The following is a 13,451-nucleotide window of genomic DNA, read 5'->3' on the forward strand; positions in this document are numbered from 1 at the left end:
GTAGAAATTTTTTATTTCCCTTGAGTGTTCTTTTCATTTACTATCTAAGTTTTATCAGATCTTCCTTTCTAATGTGTTTACTGTCTGGTTTTTCCAAATATGTGTCTTCCAATGATACTAAGCAGTCTAGGACTTTACCTTTCAAGCCTTGGGAAATATTATATGGCCTCTAATCCCTTTTTAACTGTTTCATACTGCTTTTTTATGCCATTGACACACAAATCATTTTACTGAATACAAATTACTTCCTTCTTGAGGAAAATAAAAGGAAAATTTTGGAGGAAAAATTCTTTTAAATGAACTCTATACTTGGAGGCATACATTTTTAACAAGTTTAACATTAAATCACATTTTCTTTTTTCTTATAGCCCTTGAAGAAAGCTGTTAGGATGATGGGAGCACCTAACCTAATAGCAGACAGTATGGAATATGGACTCAGCTACAGTGTCATTTCATACCTCAAAAAATTGAGTCAGCAGGTAATGTTGAAAGTACAAGTAAGCCATTTAGTGTTTGAATTGTTTTTAGCTAATAAGGTTAACAGGCTATGAAGCTAGTTCTTCTTATTATATTAATATGTTTTTTTAAAGCCATGTATATCATCTATTAACATAACTGTCTCAAGTAAGTGGATGCTGTGTTTTTTGTTGTTGGTTTTTTTTTTTTTTTTTTTTTTGGTCCTGGGGATTAAACCCAGGAGCATTTACCTCTGAGCTCTACAATTAGCCTTTTTTGTGTGCATGTGTGTGTGCATATATGCTACTAGGGATTGAACCCAGGGGCATACTTCTTGAGCCTAATCTACCCCTGGACTTATTTTTATTTTGAAACAGGGAGTTGCTAAGTTGTTGAGGCTGTCTACGAACCTGTGATTCTCCTGTCTCACTCCTAAATACTGGGATTATAGGCATAGGCTACCGTGCCCAGCTGTTTGCTGTGTTTTGAAATGTTAAAGTTTATAATTATTGCTAATTTATGACTGGTTTCATTAATGTGACTAGATTTCCTATATGGGATCATAACTTTGTGTTTTCTTTTGAGAAATTTATATTGGAAAGTTATTCTTAGAAAGATATAAACAATTTCTTTTGCTTAATTAATTAATTAATTCATTTATTTGTTTTTGCAGTACTAGGGATGGAACCCAGTGGCATTCTACTTCTGAGCTACACCTCCAGCCCTATTTTTTTATTCTTTATTTTGAAACAAGGTCTCACTGAGTTGCAAAAGGCATTAAGTAGTAGCTGAGGTTGTCCACAAACCACAATTCTCCTGTCTCAGCCTCCCAAATGCTGGGATTATAAGCATGCACCACCATGCCCGGCTGCTTTATGTTTAAAAACCTGTAGATTTTTCTTGGAAAATGAGTTTCTTTCAAAATGCTTCTAAAAACACTAACTTTTATCATTCTGGCTGTTAAATAGATACTGTGTTAAACAGTATAAAGTTTAACTGCCTGCCAATGTCCCTTGCAATACATAATTTTTTCATTACTTCTGACATCTCTCTCTTAACTTCTAATTGAAATGTATTTTGGGAAGAATCAAAATATTGTTACTCTTTCAGTGAAAAGGCAGTACCAACTTGATTTGCCTTATTTATGAATGTTTAATTATGTGCTAATATCAAATGTCTTTAAGCAAATATTAATGTTTATTTGTCTAATTTCCTAATTCCTCCAAAACAAAGCATTTATACTTAAAAGGTTTATGAAATGGATATTAATAAAGTTGTATTAGTTTGTCCTCCAAAAGTTTAGAGTTATAATGATTTAGAATTGTACTTTATTGTTTAAACTGTTTCATTTACCACATAATTGACAAAACCTAGGCTAACTTGAGGTCTTTTCTCTTGTAAAAATATAATAAATACTTATAGGAGACCATAATGATTAGTGTCTGACTAATAATCAATTTAGATTATGTCAAGACAATTCTTATTTGTTTTTACTTTAGGCCAAAATAGAATCTGATCGAGTCATTGGATCTGTGGGCAAAAAAGTAGTACAGGAAACTGGGATTAAAGTCCGAAGCCGATCACATGGTTTATCAATGGCATATAGGAAAGATTTTCAACAGCTACTCCAGGGAATTTCAGAAGATATCCCTCACAGACTGCTAGACCTTAATATGAAGGAATACACTGGGTTCCAAGTTGCTTTACTAAATAAGGTAATTATCAACTTAGCACTACCAATTTAGCACTGTTATGTTATGTTGAGTTAGTGAATACATCACATTTTCTGCTAACTGACATTGTTTATCTAAACTTAAAAAATTACTTGCATATTTCTACAGAATAATGATCATTAATACTGTCATTGAATCATAGAATTATCATCATTCCATCAGCCTTTTGGTAGAAACAAGCAAGCTGTTTCTAAAATTTATATGGAAATGTAAAGATTCTGGAATAGCTAAAACAATTTTGGAAAAGAAGAACAAAGTTTGGAGTACACCATCTGATTCTAAAACTCACTGTAAAGCTACAGTAATCGTGGTGTGATATTGGTGTAAGGATAAACATACAGATGAATAGAGCAGAAGAGAATCTAGAAGTAGATCCTGACACATATAGTCAAGTTTTAAAAAGGTGCTAAAATAATTAAGTCATTGAAAAAATCTTTTAGATAGAAGATGCTGGAGCAATTGGATATCCATCTGCAAAATAATGAACTTGACCCTTACCTCACATTATTTGAAGTGATCATGACCTTAAGAATATAAATTAAACCATAAACTTCTAGGAAAAAAATCTTCATGATTTTAGGTTAGCAAATATTTCTTAAATATAACACAGAAAGAACAAACCAAAAAAATATTGATAAGTTGGACTTCATTAAAATTAAAATATTTTGCTCTTTGGAAGAAACTTAAAAAAAGCAAGCTATATCCCAGAGAGAAGCATAATAGATGACTTGTATCAAAATAAATAAATGACTTATGCAACTTGAAAATTAAAAAAGAAAACCCTCCAAATGGGCAAAATACTGTAATTGAACAGACTCTTAAGATCTACAATTAGGGTATATGAAGAGGTACTTTATTTGCCATTAAGAAAATGCACATTAAATAACTATAATGATAAATTACTTCATATATACTAGAGTGGCTAAAATTTAAAAGACTGAAAAATATCTAGTGTTGGTGAGGAGGTAGAACAACTGCAACTCTTACACATTGCCGATTGAAAATGGTTTATGGTTTCTTAAGAAGTAAAATATATATTTTTTCTGTACAGATAGCAATTCTGTTTGTTGGTATCTACTGAAGAAAAATGAAAGTATATGCCCATCAGAGACTTTTTGCTTACAAATATTCATAGGAGCATTATTTAAGAGTTAAAAACAATCCAAGTATTTAGCTATTACAGATAAAATGAAATACTCCTGGAGAATAAAAAGGAACAGACTACTCATAATACATGAACAATGTGGATAAATCTTAAGAACATCATACTAAGTGAAAGCAACCATATACAAAAAATTAAATATTGTCAGATTTCATTCATAAAAATTAAATTAATATAGAAAAATAGGAAACTTAGGGATTGACTACAAATGGGTATAGGGAACTTTCTGGGATGGTTGAAAGTATTCTAAATCCGAGTTGTGATAATTTAACAACTCTAACTTACCAACCTTCATTAAACTATATATTTACAATAGGTGATTTTATAATATGTGAGTTATATATCAACACTATTTTAAAAGCCCTTCAGTTTTAAAATTTTGAAAGTTAGTTTTTTGTGAATTTGAGATTATTTCATTGAGCTTACCACCAAATTTCTATCTTTTGGTTCTAAAACAGTACAGTAAGACTATATCATTGATATATCCTGTTTTTTTAAAGCTGAGTAGTCAAATTATATATCTGATTTTGAAATTTATGCTGCAGGCTAGAGACTTTAGTCTCTTATAATTCTGTTTGAAAATAAATTTTGTCCTTAAATGCTTTTAAATAGGATTTGAAACCTCAGACATTTAGAAATGCATATGACATACCAAGACGGAATCTTTTGGATCACTTAACAAGAATGAGATCTAACCTTTTGAAGAGCACCCGCAAGTTTCTTAAAGGACAGGATGAAGGTTAGGTTTTGCTATTTGGTATTTTTTTCTTTATCATCTGAAAAAGCATAGCATGGTAATATAAATTTTAAACTATTCTCATTTTAAATTCAAACAAAGTAAAAGGTGAACCATCTCCGATTTTTCTACCTCCCTTCTTACCATCACTGTCGCCCTCACTTCTGTTCCCCAGAGGTAACAACCTTTCTTGTCAGTTTAGTTTCCTTTTTAGCTTTCCTTGTTCATTCAACACATACCTGACATGTTAGAATCTCTTCGGTTTAACTCTGGGTTGACAATGCCTGGAATGTTCTGATATTTCTTTACTATATCCAATCAAATCAGATGACAATTTACCCCCTCGCCATCTTCAAATAAGCATTCTAACAATAGCTTTATATCTGTGTGACTTTTCGGTTTTACAGTACTCTCTACAGATTTTACTATAATTAAATTTTGTTTATTTGGGAGACAGTAAAAGAGGTATACATTTTTATGGCAAGCTTACACATACTCTACTGAGAATAATGAAGACTTTTTGGAAAATGAAATCAGTATTTTTAAATTTACTTTAAAAATTTCAGCTGGGCATAGTGGCATACACTTGTAATCCTCACGCTTGGGAGGTGGAGACAGGAGGATCGCGCAGGTTTGAAGCCAGCTCTTTGCTGGCTTAAGAGACCCTGTTTCCAAATGAAATATAAAATGGGTCTAGAAGTGTAGCCCGGAGGTAGAAGGGTTCTGTCCGCAGTACCACCAAAAAAAAAAAAAAAAAAATCAAAGATTTTGTAATAGTATTTATAATTGCATCAAACTGTGTAGAATTAAGCTATCTATAGCTTAATTCATGTATTTGTTAACTAGATCTAGTGTGATCATCTTGAGGTTAACTTTTATTTTATTCTCTCTGAAAAGATCAAGTACACAGTGTTCCTATAGCACAAATGGGGAATTACCAGGAATACCTCAAGCAAGTACCTTCTCCACTAAGAGAACTTGATCCCGATCAGCCTAGAAGGTTACATACATTTGGCAACCCCTTTAAGCTGGATAAAAAGGTAATTTTGAAATGTTTTATTGTATACTTTGCCTGTGGTGTAATCACTCTCAATTTAACAGCTCCTAATTCAGCTAAAGTAAGCTTAAGCTATTTTCCTAATAGTATAATAAATATCAACATAGGATATAATTGTTTAAAGTGAATTGGGATTGGTTTTATCATTAGAAAATTATACATGAATCCAAGAAAATTATGTTTTATTGGTACAGAGAGTAGAATGTAGAAACCAGAGGCTGTGGGTGAGAAAAGGGAAGATATTAATCAAAGAGTAGCACATCTCAAGAGGAATAAGTTTTAGTGATCTATTGTGCTACTTAGTTACAATAGTTAATAATATATATTGCTAAAAGAGCAAGTATTTTATACTCATCACAAAAAATATTGGTGCGTTATGATGGATGTGTTAATTAGCTTGATTAGTCTTTCCATAAATATCCCAATTTATTTTTTGTCAGTTTAAATAAATGGCAAACATAAAAATCATGTTTAAATCCAAGGAATTTACATTCTTTTTTATTATAGGGTATGATGATAGATGAAGCAGATGAATTTGTGGCTGGACCTCAAAATAAACATAAACGACCTGGAGAACCAAATATGCAAGGGATCCCTAAAAGACGTCGGTGTATGTCTCCACTGTTGAGAGGCAGACAGCAGAACCCTGTTGTAAACAATCATATTGGAGGAAAAGGACCACCTGCTCCTATGTCTCAAGCACAGCCAGACCTTATTAAACCCCTTCCTCTGCATAAAAGTAAGGAGTTTTTAAAAAGTTTATTATTTGGTTCTTCCTTAGAGATTTTCATAATACACTATAGAAAAGATCAATAAAGCCCATTGAGTGTCTAGAGAAAAGATTTGTTTATTGTAAATTGGCCTGCAGGTAGGGGTGTGTGTGTGTGTGTGTGTGTGTGTGTGTGTGTGTGTGTGTGTGACAGAGACAGACACACATAAACATAGAATACACACAAGAACTCAGGAACATTCTACCTCTTAGCTTAAGCCCCCCAACCCCCTTTTAAAATTTTTTTTGTTTGTTTTGAAACAGGGTCTTGCTAGATTGCTAAGAGTCTTATTACATTTCTGAGGCTGTCCTCAAATCTGGGATCTTCCTGTCTCAGCCTGCCAAGTACTGGGATTAAAGGTGTGCACCACCAGATCCAGTTTAATATATCATTAATGAATGTTTATTGAGGATTTCACATATTCATGATTCTTAGCAAATCTCAAATATTTTTTTAAAATATTTTTAAAAAATATTGAAAGGAGCATTATCAACATCAGAAGAAAAATGGCTTTCATCATTTTCAGTTAAATTCAACAACAAATTATTAAATTATTATTTTGGACAATACTAGGCATTGAGACGTAGCAGTGAACACAGACAATAGTGATGCTTTCTGCCCTTATAATGAGCAAGAAAAAAATCATTAAGTCATTAGAAATGTGATGAGTATTACAAACGATAAATTAAGTACATTGTGGGAGCATTTGGCAAGAGGATTTAACTTAGTTTATGAGGTCATGGCACTTTGCCCAAGGAAGTTATGTTGAAAGATGAATGGGAATTAAACAAAGCTTTGCATTTGCCTCTGCTTAGAAGAGCAGTCTAAAAAAAATATGTGTAAGTATAATAAAGAGAGGTCATAAGGGACCTGAATTATAGTATAGGAAGAGCATTGGGTATGAGATGAGAAATAAGAGATAGAAGTTAAATCATGGAGGGTCTTGGAAACTATTGTAATATTTCTCTATGCTAAGGACAATGAGAATCCATTGAAAGAGTCAAAAGAGTTGGGGACCTGATCTAAGTAGTATTTTATGAAGATTAGGCTGACTAATGTGTGGGATATTATCAGGAAGAAGCAAAGTCAAATGTAGGGAACTCTTGAATTTTAATGGATTTTTAGTTATAGGCAGTGATGATTCCTGGCTTATAACATCTTAACTAAAAAGAAACCAAATATTATTTATTTTCTGATGGAATTATATAATACTACCTTTGAAATGGACTTGATCATCCCCCATTAGATTGAATTGTCATTATGAACAAGCTTCTTGATCTTAACTACTAATTCATAGGAAATACAAAGGACAAAACCAGGGATATAGTCAGTAGAATCTGAATTGTAGGAAGGAAACTCAAGGCAAAGAATCTGTTGTGGTTTGTTTGTCCTGTTTCTAAAATGCGTAGTAAAAAGAGGTACAGAAGGATTTTAGAAATTCAAAGGAAGTTAGGAGCCATATGAATCATTTGCAATACACTGGCCTGATTTGGACCCAGAATCGAACAAATCCTACTTTAACACAAATAGAAAATATATAAGGTGATTAGAGAATGTGGACACTGACTAAATATTAAATAATCTTTGTGCATGCACGGGAACCAGGGAAGAGATGATTATGACCTGACTGTAGTTACGAGAGGTTACGTTCAAGGAATACTTGGACATACAGCAAAGGACTGGTTTATAGATTGAGTTTGGGGATCAGGGCAGAGGAAGAGTTAGATTTTTGTCTTGAGACCCATTTTGTAGGCTGGAAGAAGAAATGAAGTGTGAGTTTAGTTTAGAAATGTGTATTATATATCCAGGTGGCAATCCTAAGGTGAATTTGGGACACACAATAGGAGGATAGTGGACTAGAAGGGTAGGGTAGGTATGGGAGGTAGTTTACCACTTATTGGAATGACAAAAAATTTTACCAAGCAAAATAGTAGGACAAAAAAAAAAAAAAAGAGCCCAGAACAGACCTTGAAAGTGCTAGTTAAGAGAAGAAGGAACAGAAAAGGAGATTGAAAAAGAAGAATACAGGAGAAAGGACACCAGGAAGAATATAATGTCATGAAAGAGAATGAATGAAATGGTTGGTGACCTAACATACTTAACAAACAGACCAGTCACGGATTGCAAAGATCTGTTGGACTTGGCTCTCTTAAATTTCTGTGGAGTAAATCAGGCAGAACCCTAATAAAGAGGGTTAAGGAAGAACTGAGAAAATAGAATGATTATAAACAATGAGTTTAAAAAGTTTATCTATTAAGCAGCTAGCACTATGGGACATGCCTTGTATACCTAATACTTGGGAGGCTGAACCAGGAGGATCGCAGGTTTGAGGCCAGTCTCCGCATCTGGGGGTATAACTCAGAGGTAGAATGCTCTGGGTTCAGTATCTAGTACCAAAATAATAGTCATAATCATAATAAAATTTTATCTATAAAGGGTAAGTGAAAAAGTGAATGGTAGCTAAAAGAAGGGTTCATGGAGTTCAAGCAGTGATTTCTGCTTTATTTTTAATATCAAAAAGAGTTGAGTGTTTAAATGAAATGAAGGGAACTAGTAGAGAGGGAGAGCTTGAAAATGAAAGATGAGAGAAGGCATAATCAGCACAAAATTGCTGAGAAGGCAAGAAATGGCCCAGAGCCACTGTGTTAATTTTGAACATATTTTTCACTGAAGTATTTAAGACCTACTTGTTTAATGCAGGTGCCATAAAATAGAGCACAGAACTAAACACTGGTTGAAATTCACTTTATTTTTTATTTTTTTCCTAAGGGCACAGATGGTATGATTTTGTAAATACTTTGAATACTTTGCATTGAAATCCACCATATCTTTGACAAAGCTTAAAAACAATTACATTGTTAATTTGCATTTTTCAGGGAAATCAGTTGTGATTTGCTCTAGTGTTCTTTTTGTAGCTTTTTTTTATTGTGTGCATTCATACTGGCTTTCAATTTATTTATCCTTATCTTTCTTTTTAGTTTCAGAAACTACTAATGATTCAACAGCAGATGACGTGGTTGAAAATCATGTTGCAGACCAACTTTCATCAGACATCACACCAAATGCTATGGATACTGAATTTTCAGCATCTTCTCCAGCCAACTTACTAGAAAGACCAACCAATCATACAGAGGCTCTTGGTCATGATCATTTAGGAAATAATGACCTCACTGTAGGTGGATTTTTAGAAAATCATGAGGAGCCAAGAGATAAAGAACAGTGCGCTGAAGAGAATATACCGGCATCTTCACTCAGTAAAGGAAAGAAGTTGATGCATTGCAGAAGCCATGAAGAGGTCAATACTGAACTAAAAGCACAAATAATGAAAGAGATCCGAAAGCCGGGAAGAAGTATGTATTACTTAGAGACAAACCTCAGATTTAATTTCTGTATGTGCTCAGAGAAAATGAAAATAAGTCATATTACCCAGTAGTATAGATTTGTTTCTAGATCAGTCTTGAACACTATCTGAATTACATAAAATCTGATTCTTTTATTAAGCTAACAAAGGCAGCAAAGAGTGAAAGCCAAAGAATACTACACAAATCAATTACATATAGTTTCTACCACAACTAGGAGCCAGGACTTGAATATTCTAACCAGCAACTGGAACTTTAATATAGCGGCCAAACCAAAAGTCTTTAAAATTCTCATTACAATGTCTGCTGAAGATTCAGAGGATGTTAGCAGGCCACCTGCTAAAATGGTACCGTGACCTAGTGAGTAAGACTGAGTCCTAGCATTGGAGCTCATCATCCTTGCAGGTTGTATGTGAGAACTTAAAACTGGAGTAGCATCCTAACATATTGCCCCCTTTCCACTAATCCCCCCTTGTAGTTTAGAATTTAAATTATAAAGATAGGTTTTTGTAAAGGTCATTTTTCAGTGGTACTATCAGAAAGCTCTTTATTCATTCTTCTAAGCTTTTTGTTTGAAAACTTAATGGGAGCTTTGGCCAAAATAAAAACAAAGACACATGTGTGACAAGTTTTTAAATCATTGTTGATACATATTTTCTTTCACTTACAGATGTTAAAATATGCAGTAGAATAAAGTTTTTAGAATGTTTTGTCTTATTATATCTTAATGTAAAATATTACAAGAGAAAAATTGAATAAGAGTATAAATGAAAACCACTAAATTTTTTTCTTTGCTTTTTTTTAAGAATATGAAAGAATCTTCACTTTACTGAAGCATGTGCAAGGCAGTTTACAAACAAGACTAATATTTTTACAAAATGTCATTAAAGAAGCATCAAGGTAAACGGTTTAGTACATTATGAAATGGTGATGAGTTTCCAGTTACGTAGGCAATATTTTAACAGTATCTGTGACACAACGCACTTACTTTATACATGCATATGACATGTTGAAATGTACTTGTATTTTTGTGCACTTTTTCTTAGTTTATTGAAAGGTCAAAAATTATAAATACCCACACAAATTCTTCAGAAACTGTTACCTTTTCTCTTTACAAATTACTAGGTAGACTTTAAACATTCTTATTTATCCTCCTCTGTAGCTGTTTGGTGTATCTGTATTTTATAACTTTCAAATTTTTACCTTTATGTATTAGTATAAATTGATGATTAGATATAACCTAGAAAATGAATATTTGAATACAGCTCATTTTTAAATGGAAAGACATACAATCAAAAGGAATCATAGTTGGACAAATATACTTACTCTGATTGTCCAATATAGAAAATGTAATCAAGGTTATACATGTAACTTTGATGTATAGCTAATTGGAAGGCATAGTAAAAGCTTAAAAATATTTTTTCTAGCCAGGTGTGGTGGCGCACACTTGTAATCTCAGTACTTGGGAGGCTGAGATGGAAGGATCGCAGTTTGAGGCCAGCCTCAGCTACTTAGTGAGGCATTCTACAACTTAGTGAGATCCTGTTTCAAAATAAAGAATTAAAAAAATAGGGCTAGAGCTGGGCATGTTGGCACATGCTTGTAATCCCAGCATTTGGGAGGCTGAGACAGGAGGATCCAAGTTCATGGCCAGCCTTAGCTACTTAGTGAGGCCCTTTGCAACTCAGTGAGATCCTGTTTCAAAATAAACAATAAAAAAGTGTGTGTGTGTGTGTGTGTGTGTGTGTGTGTGTGTGTGTGTGTGTTAGTATTAAAAGAGAACTCTTAAGGTTTATTTCATCTGACTTTCCAAATATAAACATACTTCTCCTTTAATTAGTCCCCTGTCTCTTCTAGGCTATATATAAAGATTTTAGAGCAGTTTTTTCTCTTTTGGGTGGTGGCTAGATAATGGGCTACTTTGTGAAGGTTCAAGATAATAAAGGTCATAAAATTTCATTTAATTTTTAATAATTAGCATATTCTGCTCATTATGATAACTTTATTCTGCTCTTTGATGAGCTCAAACATCAACCTGGAATTAGCTGTATTCCTGGCACCTGAACTTCACTTTTGCCACCTTTTAGAGAGTTGAGTAATATGTGACTATTTGTATTATTTTACAAGTATAGAAGTTAGGAATAGGATGTGTCCAGTATTTGGAGATATTCTGGAAAGCATCAGTCAAATTAATATAGATGAATGTAATTTTAGCCTACAAATATTTATTGCTGAAAAATTTTAAGAACTGCCACTTGAACTGTTTTTTGTATTTACATAAGTATCCTTATTTGCTTGTTTTCAAGTTATCATAGTAGAGCACCATAATTTTTAAATGTAACTGCCTGATTTTAATTTCCTCTTCATAATTGTCATGCTTTGTTCACATTCCTTTCAACACTTTACTTTGAAGAAGATACTGCAATAATTGCTTTTGAGCCCAAATTTTATTGAAGTATGGATCCTTTTTTTATATTAGTATTCTCCCATCCCCCTTTCCTTTTTCTCTTTGGTTGTAGAAAGAATAACCCCTTTGTCATTGTTTCTAGGACAATTATTTGTTTTAGAGACAAACTATAATACTGTTCTGATATAAAGAATAATTTCAAAATCTTTCCCAAAGCAATTTTTCCTCTATTTTTAAAGTACTATAGTAGTATATATTATCCACTAAGATGTAATTGAGTAGTGCCATTATTTGTTTTGTTTTTTACAGGTTTAAAAAACGAATGCTAATAGAACAACTGGAGAACTTCTTGGATGAAATTCATCGAAGAGCTAATCAGATCAACCATATTAATAGCAATTAAAAAACATAGAATGTGGCTGCTTATTTCACTATCTTCTCCAAATACAAAGTAAATACGAGACTGTTGTGATCTTGAATTCATTTTTTGACATGCATTGTTGGCTATTTGAAATACTAAAGCAAGTCTACAAATCCTTTTTCCATCATTTTACAGTGACCTTTTCTTCATTTTGGTTTATTTTTGTAATGTGAAAAGTATCACTCTAAAAACCATTTTTATTTAACAAACTAAAATTATTCCTCCAAATCTCTTGCTTGTCATTGACTCTTGCGTGTCAATTTCCCTCAGGTTCTATTTTCTTAAAACCAACCTTTAAAATTGTCACCTCTGTTAAGGTTGAACTTTGCCAAAAAAATTAAAAAGAAGTTACTTTGTAATTTTTGGGGAAAAAAGCACATACATTAAAACTAGGTAATGTTTTGTATATACAGTTATTTTGGATATATTATTGTAAGTTGTACAAATGTATTTTGAAAAATATTTAAGAAAAGCACTTTTGTTATTCCATCAATAAATGCTCTATTTTACTCTTGTGTGGTTTAGGAAATAATCCCATTTAAAGTTATCACTTAAAACACCCTAAGACAATGGAATTTTAAAGGCCTTGCTTTTTAGCTTCGGAAAATATACTATTTGAAGTTGGTATTTGTAAAACCTAACTGTAATTACGTTACATAGTCTGCATTGCCTTCTTACTGTATGTTTGTGGTTGTCCACACCAACACACTCCGATTTCTTCCTGGATAATGGAATAGCTATGCCTGTGGCAGATAGGCAGTCTTTAAAAGCTGCTTAAGAAGCAGGCAGTCTGGAACATACTGATTTCCTTACCTCCCTTCAAACCTTTTTCCTTTCTCACTAGGATTGTAGATGTCACCAAGTTGAAATCATTAGGTAGGAAATGGTAAGTCTGAAGGTATACTGCACACTCTGAACTCTCCAGCCAGAAAGTTTGTCCATGCCAGGCTTAGAAAAGCCCACAACAAATTAGAGGTTTAGAGGGATTTCTTCATTCTGCTCTGCAACTCCCACACTTAAACTCTCAAGGAAACAGATTTAAGATTGCTTGTTATGCATTACCCAAATTACAGGATGAGAGAAACTGGCATTTTATTCTCCACCCTCAATCCAACATGACCTTAGTGAGGATGAGATTCTGTGGCCTGATTTATTCATCATTCATATATCACTGCTGTGCCTTTTAGTGGTTTGGGGGTAATTACCAGTAGAAAAGATAAAACATTTTAGATGTGAATTAAAAGAAGGCAAAATAACATATACAATTATACTTAGAGTATTTTTAGGTTCGTAATATTTGAAGATCAAATACTCTTTTTTACACTTTTATCAGAACATTTTTTAAATTTC

General features: G+C 32.9%; 1 protein-coding gene across 1 annotated transcript in view; it reads left to right on the forward strand.

Annotated features, from left to right (window-relative positions):
- Positions 1–12,083, forward strand: part of INTS6 (integrator complex subunit 6) — a gene marked incomplete at both ends in the record, with an annotated part of 94,818 nt that extends 82,735 nt beyond the window's left edge. Inside the window, 8 exons of the mRNA XM_080689065.1 lie at positions 369–479; positions 1,956–2,171; positions 3,964–4,090; positions 4,985–5,127; positions 5,652–5,883; positions 8,893–9,264; positions 10,080–10,173; positions 11,990–12,083. Of these exons, the coding sequence (XP_080545191.1) occupies positions 369–479; positions 1,956–2,171; positions 3,964–4,090; positions 4,985–5,127; positions 5,652–5,883; positions 8,893–9,264; positions 10,080–10,173; positions 11,990–12,083 (1,389 nt within the window). The remainder of the gene's footprint in view (positions 1–368; positions 480–1,955; positions 2,172–3,963; positions 4,091–4,984; positions 5,128–5,651; positions 5,884–8,892; positions 9,265–10,079; positions 10,174–11,989) is intronic.
- Between the last annotated feature and the right edge of the window lie 1,368 nt (positions 12,084–13,451).

The sequence above is a fragment of the Muscardinus avellanarius genome (assembly GCF_963383645.1).
Source record: "Muscardinus avellanarius genome assembly, chromosome: 2".
Taxonomy (NCBI): domain Eukaryota; kingdom Metazoa; phylum Chordata; class Mammalia; order Rodentia; family Gliridae; genus Muscardinus; species Muscardinus avellanarius.